Source organism: Rhinolophus sinicus, linkage group LG05 (assembly GCF_036562045.2).
Source record: "Rhinolophus sinicus isolate RSC01 linkage group LG05, ASM3656204v1, whole genome shotgun sequence".
Taxonomy (NCBI): domain Eukaryota; kingdom Metazoa; phylum Chordata; class Mammalia; order Chiroptera; family Rhinolophidae; genus Rhinolophus; species Rhinolophus sinicus.
The window spans coordinates 52,770,812-52,783,651 of NC_133755.1; the positions used below are offsets into that span (position 1 = coordinate 52,770,812).

Consider the following 12,840-nt stretch of genomic DNA (forward strand, 5'->3'; position numbering starts at 1 on the left):
CCACAGCCTTCCTTGTTAACTCACTATCCACTGAAATCCCCCTCTTCTCTTGCTTAGGCTTCCTGGCTGCCCAGAAGGACAGGCCTATTGGCAAGAAGGAAATGATTCAGAGGTCCAAACGGTAAGGCCAAAAGAATAAGAGTAATTACAAAAGCACAAAACAGGCCACCAAGTGGCCAAGAGCTCTGGCTTGCCCCCAGAATAAAGGCATTCTGCTCAAGTTAAAACATTATAAGAAAATGAGTTGGGAAAGTAGTTTCTCACGTATGGCTCTAAAAAAGAAAAGAAAACTAGGTAGCAGATTATGGTATGGATGACTTGTGTACAAAAGATACAAAGAATCCCCACTAATTTTCATGCCTTAGTCAGACTCGTCTTTATTAGAAACCTAAATGTAAACAAAGAATATTTGGAATTAAATATTTATGTGGGGCCTTACCCTTTCTCTAGGCAATCCCATTTCTAGGCATTTATCCAATACAGTGAGAAATAATGGAATACTCTCTAAGACACATTAAGTTAAGCTTAAAAAAAAATCAGGTTTCAGAAGCATGTGTGTACTGCTACTATTTATAGTCTTTAAAAAGAAGTACTTATGTTTATATAGATTAAAATACCGTATTTTGCCGTGTATAATGCATACTTTTTTGCCCAAATTTGTGAGGGAAAAATAAGGTTGCTCATTATACATGAGTAATATTAATTCCGTTTCCTTGAAAGTTTGGGCCAAAAACATGGGTGCGCATTATACACGGGAGCACATTATATGTGGCAAAATACGGTACTTTATATGCATAGAATATCTCTGGAAGGAAGCACAAAAAACTGGAAATAGTGGTTGCCTTTAGGGAAAAGAACTGAGTGACTAGGGTTCAGAAGTAGGAGAAAAGACTAATTTTTTGCCTTTTTATACTTTTTGAATTTTATGCCATTGCGTGCATTAGCTGTTAATTAATTAATTAGAGATATGCGTATATTGATCATGAGAATGCCATGGAATAACTTAGTTAAGAGTTACCGTTTAGGGGTTCATAAGCTACCTCGTTAAATAAGAACAGTTTTATAGTCAGCATAGGCTTGAAAAGAGTTTATCTTAGGTAACTAAAGCATTCCTCTTGAAATTTTGTTTTTACTTGCCATTTAGTAAACCCTTTCCTTAGATGTAATTCAGAGGGATGCTTTAATCAAGTGGTCCTCCAAGTGTGGACGCGGACCTCTAGAAGTTGCTGGGACCCTTTCAGGGGATTTGCTAGGTCAAAATGAATCTCAAAATAATACCAGGATGTTCTGTGCCTTTTTCACTGTGTTGACATTTGCACTGGTGTGGAAGTAATGGGCGGAGAGGTAAAACTGCTGGTGCCTTAACACTGTTTGAGACAGTGGCACCAATCTGTGCTGGCCTGGTAGGCCGTGGAGTCTTCAGAGCCCCTGCCAGTGCTGTACCGGAAGTACACACAGCACTCCTGCTGCGGGCCAACATCGATGATTGGCTCCAGGAAGAGCACTTCCGCCAGGGTTTGTGGGGCAAGCTGAACTAGCTGCCTTTATCATAGTACACAGCTTTACTTGAAAGAATGACAGATAAAACTGATAATTCTGACATGGGTATATGACAGGCATTTTCTTGAAAAATGGAGAAGTGAATCTGTCACTTCAGGGAAAACAGCTGAGAGTATTTGTTGCCAAAGAGAAAATTTGAGCTTTCAAGCAAAGAATAGAACTCTAGGAAACTCGTGTTTACCATTATGAGCTTGAGTACCTCCCAATACTTAGACTTAAAATGTTTAGTTTTAATTTCTAATACAGTAAGTATGGATATATAAAATTCACATTGACCAAAATGGGCCTCAGTTTTTAGGCGTATAAAGGGGTCCTAAGTCCAAAAAAAGTATGAAAACCAGTTCTTCATTCTGTCGCAAAATTGAATTAGGGGAAATTACAGTGTTCACTCTGTGGCAGCTGATTACATTCTCACCTCGGTAAAGAGCTCTGGCCGTGAGGGACCATGAGGGCTGCTGGCAGGAAGAGTGGCAGGTGCCTTCTGTAAGGTGTCAGTGCTTTAAAACATAATCATAGTTGTAGAAATGGATACGTACCCATCTCTGGGAAGAGACTCAGGTTTTAAATTGACACCATTTCATTACATTGCTTCTATTCAATTTTATTTCTGGTATGGCCCCCCTTTTTTTTTCTTTTTCAATTACAGTTGACGTACAATATTATATTAGTTTCATATGTACAACTTAGTGATTAGACAATTACTTAACTTATGAACTGATCACCCTGATAAGTCTAGGACCCATCTGACCCCTTTTCAAGGAAGCCATCCACTTCCGTCTGAGAATCATGGAGTTGAATGGGATCTTAGAGACCATCTCGTCCACCCTTAATTGTTAGGAAACTGCAACCCAGAGAGAGGAAATAGCCCAGCAAGTCAGGGCCAGAGCAGGGGTGAGAGCTCCCCATCCAGTACCTCTGGATCTCTGTGTTACTCATCATCTTCACTCATTGCCTACCTCTGCCAAAGATGTTTAAAGGTTTCTGGTGAGAAGAAAGGATTTGGAGAAGAGAAAACTTGACTCTTTTAACTGGACACATTTCTTCCAGTGTGTCCTTCAAGAGAAATTATTTCATTCATTTCTTAATGTATGTGCCAGGCACTAGACTAGGTGCCAGAGATGAACGATAACTGACTCCAGACCACGAGCAGATGGACAGTTTCAGTAATATTTAATAATTGCTTTCAAGGAGCCATTTCCAAAACATAGTTTCTGGTTACTCTGATTCTTCTGGCTCCCAGCATTCCTGGAATAGTCTTGGTCCATGCAGATTTTCCCTTCACACCACACGTTCTCGTGATAACTCTTCTTTAACTCTTCTTTTCTTTTGTTATCCCTTCTCTAACAGTGACTTTTCTTTTCAGCTTTACTGAGATATAATTGACATATAACATTGTGTAAGTTGAAGGTATAAAATAGGATGATTTGATACACGTAGTATATATTGCAAAATGTTTACCACAGTATGGTCAATTAAAAAATCATTCACCTCACGTAATTACCGTTTGTCATTCTTGTCATTGTGGTGAGAACATTGAAGCTCTACCCCCATAGCAACTTTCCAAGTATACAATACAGTATTGATAACTAGAGTCACCACACTGTCCATTAGCTTCCTAGAACTTATTCCTACTATAAAAGTTGGTACTCTTTGACCAACATCTCCTCTTTCTCCCACCCCTCAGCCCCTGACAAGCTTCATTCTATTCTGTTTCTATGAGTTTGATGTTTTTAGATTCTACTTCGAAAAACAGTGTGATATCACTGTCTGACTTATTTCTCTGTCTGACTTATTTCACTTAGCATATTGCCCTCAAGGTCCATCTAGGTTTTTTGCAAATGGCAGGATTTCCTTCTTTTTTGTGGCTGAATAATTCAGTATTTCATTGTGTATCATTCATCCATCGATGGACACTTACATTGTTTCAATGTCTTCACTATTGTGAATAATGGAGCAATGAACGTGTCTTTAAGACAGTGATTTCATCTCCTTCAGATACATACCTGGATGTAGGCTTGCTGGATCATAAGGTAGTCCTATGTTTAGTTTTTTGAGGAACCTCCATACTGTTTTTCATAGTGGCACCAATTTACATTATCACCAATAGTGCACAAGGTTCCCTTTTCTCTACATTCTCACCAGCATTATCTATCATTTATTTTTTTATAATAGCCATTCTAACAGATGTGAGGTGATAGCTTATTGTAGTGTTCGCAAACAGTGACTTCTAAAAATGTGTGTTTGTTCCTCTTTGGTCTCTTTCCTGATCGCCACTTTTGTGCTTACAGTTAGTGATCATGCCAAAATGGAACTCCCCCTTCTCCACTCCGCGCTTGCTTAGGACACCCACTCACCCAGCTAGGGAGCTGGGGAGCGGTCCCCTGCAGCCATGTTACCCATCACTGCACATGCAGCCAGCCAGCACAGGCTAGAGAGTCGGCTTCCTGATTGCTCTGGAACCCATTCCCCACTGCCTTGAAGTGGGCTGGCCTCCACTCACACAGGACTGCTATTCTCCCCGTTCTGCTCACTCTCTGCCTTCTCTAATCTAATCCACAGGGCCTCTGCATCATTTCCAATGATTTTTTTTCAGATTATAGAAAACTTTGAAAAATGTAGAGAAAAGTAGAAATAAAATAAATATCACTTGTAATCCTTCCATCTAAACATAAGTAATACTATTCCTATTTCTGGCAGGAGTGGAGGTTTTGCAGAGACCCGTATTAACACACACTTTTTTTCCCCCAAATTGATCAAACTATATACAGAGGGTGCCAAAAAAAATTGTATATACATTTTAAGAAAGGAAAACTGTATTAAAATTGTAATACTCAATATATACCGATAACAGAAGGTGAATACAAACCACATTTTATTTCTGCTGTTACAAGAGGTGCTCAAAGTGGTCACCATCAGCGTCCAGACACTTCTGATTACGGCGAACTACTGTATTTCTCTGAAAATAAGACCGGGTCTTATATTAATTTTTGCTCCAAAAGACGAATTAGGGTGTATTTTCAGGGGATGTCTTATTTTTTCATGTGCAGCAATCTACATTTATTCAAATACAGTCATGTCATCTTCTGGAACATCATCATAACTCTCCAAATCCCGAATTCCGGCTTGAATTTCTTGCAACTCCATTTCCTGTAGAACCATTGGCCCCAATCTCTCATGTCCAGCAATAGAGCTCTCCTTAAACGAGCACTTCTTGTCCATTTAGCCTGCTCGTAGTGCATTGGCAACACAGCTGTCAGTGATTGTATCGCATGAATTCTTCACCCAAGTCACGACCTCTTGCAGGCTAGGCCTCACAAAGTTTCCACGCTGATTTGTCTCCATTCTATTTTCATTGTAGTCATTGATTTCCATACACAAATGGCCCTTGAATGGCTTGTTTATTACAATATCAAGAGTCTGAAGATAGTCAGTCATTCCTGCGGGAATCATTATGTCATCTATTCTCCTCTCTGCAAGGAAGTTCTTCATGTTTTTAGCACAGTGAGTGCTGGCTGAATCCCAGACTAGCAGATCTCTTTGGCCACCTCGCAAAACAAGTGGCAGCATTCAATCGACCCATTTCCTTATAACTGCTTGTGTGCAACAGGCTTTTTCGGTTTCAAGAACATAAATGCCTGAAACACGGTCAACCTTATCTTTCTTGCCCTTAGTGATGATTAGAGGTGGAGCTTTCTTTCCATCCAGACGAATTGCTAAAATACAGGTAACATGCACTTTCATAACCAGTGGAGGGAATGTAGATTAACGAGGCACCCCTCTGACCAATTGTCGTTTGAGATCCTTGGCCCATAAACACTGCAGTTTCATCCATAGCAATCATGTTGAAGAGGTGGTATTTAGAAAAGTCGATGCCATCAACAAAGGACTTGAATGCAAGTGCACGTTAAATAACTTCAGTATCTGCCAGCATGAACAGTGTTGTCAATCTTAGAGACAGTTCATATCGCTGAAGGAAGCCATCCAGCCAGTGTTGTGATGCTTTGAATTCTTCTGGGGATATTTCTAACTGTGGTGCCATTGCAAGGGCAAATGCTTGACTGTCAGCCCTGTGCACAACCAAAGCTTTTGCTCTCGTGTCAGCAATCCATTCACAGATGATGTCTTCCAGCTCAGGAAATAATGGTTGCCGACCTGATCCACACTTGTGCTTCATAGCATTTCCCTCGTCCACCTGTTGACTGAGGTTATCGTACTCTGCTCGCCATTTTCGGACCATTCAGAGATCCAACTTCTCTTTGCAGAAAGCCATAAGATTCTTGCCCCGGGAGTCCTCCATGATTCCTTTCTTGTACTCACGGAATAGCTATTTTTGCACTCATCTGGGGGTCAAAATATTATTCCCTTTAAATCTATCATTAAATCAAGTGTTAATTGAAGACTTATGAGACAGGAGTGGCAACAAAAATTATGACAGTTAAGAATGGTGGTCCACACAAAAGTGATGAAAAATTGCAGGCACCAAAATTCAGAAAACGTTTCTTTATTTCACACAAGTGCATTAAATACGTCCCTTGCAACACACGACATATTGAATTATGAAGATTCATATTAGACACAACCACGTCCATTCGTTACCAAGTGCGCATGTTACTCATGTGTTGTGTCTGTGCTCCGATTGGTCTCGAGTTCATCTGTTTACATAGGCGTTTACCTCTCGTCCAAAGTCTCCCACTTGGGTATTTACAAATAATTATAATTTATATTATCATTTATTTTAAGTATTAAGTCAATATTATTTATTTATTTATTTAATTATATATTATTATTTTATAATTAAGTATGTCCATCATGTGTTGCAATGGACATACTAAATGCATCCGTCTGGCTGACGATCTTAACTGGGGTTTATTTTGGGGGTAGGGCTTATATTACAAGCATCCTGAAAAATCATGCTAGGGCTTATTTTCCTATTAGGTCTTATTTTCAGGGAAATACGGTACTGCTTGAGCAATGTTGATCAAAGTGTCCACTTGCATACATTTTTTTGGCACTCCCGGTATATACAGGTTTGTAGCCTGTTTTTTTTTGCTCAACATTATATTGTGAACATGTCCCCATATCATTAAAAGTTCTTCGAAACATATTTTTTAATGTTTTATAATAATTCCATAATCTGTTTAACTGTTTTTTGTTGGAAATTTAGATTATTTCCATTTAGGGTATATTTATCAAATGCATGTTTGATCATGTTCCTCCCTACTTAGAACCAGTGGCACCATCTCAGATAGGACAGAGCCCACGGTTTTCACCTGGCTAACGGCCCTCCTCAGCCCACCTCACCTTCACCCCATCCGCTTCCCACCTGCTCCACTCACTCCTCTCGGGGAAGCTTTGACTCCCTATCTGCTTCTATTTTTCAAGACCCATCTCAAGCTTAATCTCTTCTCTGGTCTTCCCTGACCTCCTTCAGTCAGAATAAGTTTCTTCTTTTCCTGTCACTCTGTGTAGCATTTTGGTGATATGACCCTTATAGTACTTTTCTTTCCCGATATTTCCCTTATGTTTAAAAATAGAATAGTAATACACGTTCATTATCTCCTATTGAAAGTATACATTTTTGCATATAGAGTGAAAAGCCGTTTATCTCCACCCCTTTCTCCCACTCCTTTCCCAGCAGTAACCACTATTAGCAGGGTTTTATTGTGTTTTTATTTATCTGTCTTCCTTCCTGATCATAAGCTCCCCGGGCCAGTGTCTAACAGGCAGATGGGAGCACAACAGGGGCCCAGAGCCTGTCTGTGAAGGCCTGAAGGCCTTAAGAGCAGTAGAGCTTAGGGAGATGTGGTGAGAAGAGCTCGTGTGTCTCTGGAGTTTGGTAACCCCATTGCTTTCTGTCTTTCCATTGGTGCCATTTCTAAGGATTTATGAGCAGCTTCCAGAAATACAGAAAAAGAGAGAAGAAGAGAAGAGGAGATCGGAATATAAGTCGTACCGGCTGCGAGCCCAGCTCTATAAAAAGGTCAGTCAGCCTTAGAGTGGGATTGATTAAGTTTATCAGGGGAAACAGAAACTGAGAGAAGCACATCTGACCTGTTTGAATTAATGACATTTAGGGGGTGAACTTAAGCTCCTGATGCATTGTACCACTGCTGAAATTTAGACGATAAACGCACCTGTGACTGGCAGTTTTCAAATCTAAAAATAAGTCTAAAAATAGATTTCAGATCTAAAAATAAAAAGGCAAATATAAAACAGGCAGTTTCCAGGCATACATTTGGAATGAAGCCAAATTTCATCCTTAGGCATCAGTGTAGACATATGTCATGGAGGTAACATTCAAACCTATGAGAATCCTTGGGTTTGCATTCCAGAGTCCCAGATGGTAGCTTTCTGCCCCTGTGGGTAAATCAGGTGCCTCTAGAACTTTTAAAATAAACTGGAAAACATCCGGGGATAGCTTAAGAGTCGGTGGCTTACGAAGTCAGAGCTGCCACTACCCTTTCCTGCCCACAGCCCCAGGGAGACCGGGGTGCAGGGCCCAGAACCTCACAGGCCAGGGGACTTGCTAGCAGTCAGTTCCTTGAGAAACCAGACAGGCCACTGTGCCTGACGGTCCATATCCTTCACTGCCCTCGTTTCCTTCCCAACCCCCTCACTTCCCCTCCAGAAGACTCTGAAAGTCAGAAACCAAAAGGCAAGTTCCTACCAGACTGACATGGGATTGGAAACTGTTTCTGGAGTGCACCCCAGAGCTCGGGCTGGGCTCCCTCAAGTGGAGAGGCCCAGGCACTGCACGGCCTGTGTGGTGTGTAAGCATCAGGCCTCTCCTTGTGCTGGTGTGTTTGTGAACTGACGGATGCATTAGTCTACCAGGATTACAGATTTATCTGTGTCTGTATAGAAATAATCGATACTGAGTATAGATCATCTTCCCTTAAACACTTCAGGAAGCATTTTTTGTATAATTACTACAGTTTCTGTAGCTGGGGAAGATAAACAAGATTTGGGGAGAGCCACACTGGTCTCCTCAGCAATATGTCTGGGGTAAAGAGTGCCTGTCTGCCTCTCATAGCAACAGTTTCTGACTTCTTTCCTGCCTTTCTTTTCTTCCACAGAAAGTGACCAATCAACTCTTGGGGAGAAAAGTTCCCTGGGACTGACATAAGATTATTTTCCTCAGAGCCTTCAAATTTTATTTTATCAACCTGAAGAAGCACAATCCTTACTTTCATGAGTATGGTTTAATAAAACTCTTTGTCCATGTGTAATTTAGAAGTGGTAACCTTCTGAAGAGTCTGGAACAGAGGGGTGATTAAGAGAATTTGTGGTTTAGGAGCAATACTTTCTGCAATGGCCTTGCCCACAGGGATGTTTGTTACAACTATATTATCTCTTAATTCTAGCCAAGAATTAGACCCTTTTTGTATGTGTTTTTATACTTTTAGAAAATAAATGACTTCTTATTGATTCATCGTAAACCAAGCAACAAAGGATCATTTCTTTCGCATCTGGAGATGTGCAGGGAGCAATTGTTCCACCCACCCCAGGAGCCTCCATTAAAAAGCATCAATCAAGGAAAATGGGCTGTGAGAATGAAATGCAGCCTTTCTCTAGAAACATAGCTCAACGTGGCAAGAGCGCTATGGTAGGCTTTGTGGGGAGGGTGTCTGGTGAGGGTACCCGCTGGGCATGCCCAGAGCCCCCAGCACCGTGGATCCCGAACCTCCCCTTAGCCTCATCCCAACCGCTTTGCATGCCGGGACGAAAGGCCTTTGGTGAATTTTCCTCCACCCACCCTCTTGTTTTCAGGACGGAAGCCTCAGACCATTTATCAGTGTTCATAACCTAGAAAACCACTTCTGAAAAGCAGGAGTTAATATATGTGATAATGCACAGAAAGCACCTGGAATTACAGCTGAGGCTCAAAGTCGAGCAGGGAAGGGTGCTAAGCAGGCTTATTCTGAGTTCAGCGAAGCTCCAGCAGGGCAGTAGGGGCCAGTTGCCTCCCCAGAGAGCTTCCTGAGAGGACATATCAAAGAGCAGGCCCTGCCACCAAGCACAACTCAGAGCTTTCAAATGATGCCATCTAGACTCCCTAACTCAGAAGGAGACGGTGAAGAAGGCTCAGAGAAAAGATCCGACGGTGCGTGTGTGTGTGCGTGAGAACTCCTAGTTCTTCCCTGTCGTACTGGACAAGATAATTAACCCCTGCGGGCCAGTTTACCTGTACAATGAGAGGGTTAACATGTGTAAGCCCCGTTTCAGCTCTCAAGGGCTGTGACTTGAAAAAAAACCAACAACCACAGGATTTCACTGGAGCAAACCAAAAAACACATTTTACCAAACCATGTTTTTTTCTCAGAGCTCTCCCAAATGATGTGGGCAGGGAAGGAAAATTGAAGATGAAGTTTAACTTGACCAGAAGGTTGTGAAAGGTTGTGGGAAGTTACTACTCAGAACACAGACAGAAAGTGAGAGTTGTTTAGAATCCATCCCCACACTGTCCAAGGTAAAGATTCTGATCTAAGGAAACTCCAGCACCTCCCCCAAGGCTGGCTCATTTTCCAAATCTGACTGGGCTGCATTTTAAGGGGGTTACAGTCACAAGGCACAGAGCTATGGGTTCTTCGTTTTCTTGGTCTGCAGCCCTAGTCCTATCTGCTCCTCTCCTACGTGTCTTTCCATAGTTGGCCAGAAAAAACCCAGAAGTGCAAACCAACTCCTCCTTAGGCACTAGGGTAAGTCCTCCCTTTGTTTCTTCTTTTCCTTGTCCTCCTTGCTCTTTCCTCTGCTGCTGGTACCTTTACTCTGGAAAGTCTTGTTGCACAGGTGAAATCTGAGGCTGTTCTCTGGACTTAGAGGAAATAGAGCCCCTTCTGAGGCCAGCCCCGCTTTCTAGACTTCTGCCTGGGGTTTGGGCCCAGCATGTCCCCGGAGGTGTGACCAGAGTCACATGTGCCTAGGATCCCTGACCCATTCTCATCGCAGCGTCCGCCCAGCCTTACCATTGCTCCCCCTGAGGCAGTGCACCATCAGAATCCAAGTCCTGAGCCCCAACTAACCATGGGGCAGATGGCGCTGAACTAAAAATACTCCTACTTTAACTTCATGACACAGGGTCCCATTGAGAAAAAGTGGGAAAGTGCTCGTGGGGACCCACTGTCAGTCCCTGACTTAGGCTGGGAGCTTTGGCCAGGGAGGAAACCAGGGAGCAGCCTTCATACTCAGGAGACACACCCCTAGTGCCATCTTAGGACAGGTAGGCATCAACTCCAGACCCCAGCAAATACTAGGAAAGAAAACCCATGATTTCCTGACTCTCCGGTTAGATAGTAAGCGCTGTGAAGGCAGGAATCATACCTGCCTTGTTCCTTTTGTTTTGCCAGGGCCTAGAACACTGTGACTCAGTAAGGATTTGTTGAAGGGCGTGCAGAAGGTGATCAGTCCAGATTTGAGACCAGGGGCTCTGGGAGAGACTTTAGGGAGCTCTAACGGGTAGGTTACGGGAGGCCCCTGAATGTCGTGAAGACATATGGAAACATCTGACGGAGTTGGCGGTTGAATAAGTGATAAATACATAGAAAACTGAACAACAACCAATAACAGATAATTACCCGTTCCAAGGGAAAAAATACAAAGCAAACACCTACACGAGGAGATATAATCATAGTTTTACTATGTAGCTTAGCTTAAGCACAGAATATTGACGGACCCCAAACAGGGACCTATCCTCTTTGGGAAGCCGTGGAACAGGAAGGGTGCATGTGCGTGGTGGAGACGTGGCCTCAGCCTCCTGGGGGGTAGGCAACAGGCAGGAAGGAGCCGCACAAGCTCGATTAAGAAGTGGAAGTATGTGCGCAGGGGGAAGTGTCGGGCTGCTCTTGCACATCACAAATCCATAGCACTCTCTTTAAAATAGGCAGGTACATATATAACTCAGACAGAGGTTGAAAAAAAACAAACACTGAAAAATTAAAGACTTGAATGTGAAAGGCAAAACATTAAAACACTAAAAGTAAATATAGGAGAGTGTCTCTAGGAACTTAAAAATGTCAAGGCACACAAAAAAAATTTAAACCATAAAGAAAAATACTGATAAATTCAATTGATAAAATGTAAAAATTTTGTTCATCGAAGAACACATGAAGTCGGTGAAACTGCAAGGCACAAATGGGAGAAGATAATTGCCGCATATATAACCAACAAAGGGTTATAGCCAAAATATATAAAGAACACCTATGAGTAAATTTTTTTAAAAGGCAATCTATAGGAAGACAAGCTAAATAAAACATAAGCAGGCAGTTGCACAGGACAACTAACACAACTGGCCTGTAAAAATACGAAAATTTGCTCAACTTTATCATTAGGGAAGTACACATTATTAGAATAAAAATACCTCTTTACACTGACTGGGTTGGCAAAAATTTTTAAGTCTGACACTGAAGTGTTGACACTGGATGTGGATCAAATGAAATTCACGTGCCGCTTGAGGTTTGTATTCACCCTGCAACCTGCAATTAATTCTAAGTCTGCGTTCTGGGGAAAAAGGCACACCAGCTATCAGCCCCAGAAAAGCTCCCAACAACATTCTTCATAATAGTAGAGAACTGTAAACAAGTCCAATGTCCTCTGACAAGAGAATGGATCAATAAGGAGTGGTCACACAGTAGAATTCTAGACACATAAGAAAATTAATGAACAACAGCCACACACATCAGCTGTGATGAATCTTAGAAATAGTGTTGAATCAGAAAAGGCAAACTGCAGAAAACAATTGTATGACATCATCATCATTACAAAATTCAAAAACAAGCCAGATCGACATTGTTTAGGGACACGTGGGTTTTTTTCACATGTTCAATTACAGTTGACATTTAATATTTTATATTAGTTTCAGGTGTACAATATAGTGCTTAGACATTTATGTAATTTACAAAGTGATCTCTCCCCCCACCCTAGTTAGTCTAGTACCCCCTGGCATTATCCAGTTATTACAATATTATTGACTATATTCTCTATGACTATATCCCCATGACTATTTGGACATGTTGCTTTAAGATGAGAGATAGATGGATAGAAAGACGGATTTTTTTTTTTTTTTTAAGGAAAACTCAATAGTGAATACCTCTTGAGTATGATGGGATTGGGGAAGAGACATAGTTTCTTATAAAAAATTGTGTCACCTTTCTAGTTCTTTAGTTGGGTTCATGGGTATTCATGTTATGCGTTATAATTTAGTAAGATTATTTTTATGTATCAAATATTTTCTAATCTTAGAATAAGCAGTTTGAACAAACATAAATAGTTAAACATAATGTC

The 12,840-nt window shown here is 41.5% G+C and overlaps 1 protein-coding gene across 4 annotated transcripts in view; it reads left to right on the forward strand.

Moving 5' to 3' along the window:
* Nucleotides 1-8,999, forward strand: part of ALMS1 (ALMS1 centrosome and basal body associated protein) — a 143,069-nt gene extending 134,070 nt beyond the window's left edge. For 3 of the 4 annotated variants that reach the window (XM_074332174.1, XM_019712865.2, XM_074332177.1), the window contains 3 exons: nt 58-121; nt 7,441-7,540; nt 8,637-8,999. In XM_074332174.1, the coding sequence (XP_074188275.1) occupies nt 58-121; nt 7,441-7,540; nt 8,637-8,681 (209 nt within the window). In that variant the 3' untranslated portion in view covers nt 8,682-8,999. The remainder of the gene's footprint in view (nt 1-57; nt 122-7,440; nt 7,541-8,636) is intronic. The other variant, XM_074332176.1, reaches the window with a different exon arrangement.
* Nucleotides 9,000-12,840: the final 3,841 nt, after the last annotated feature.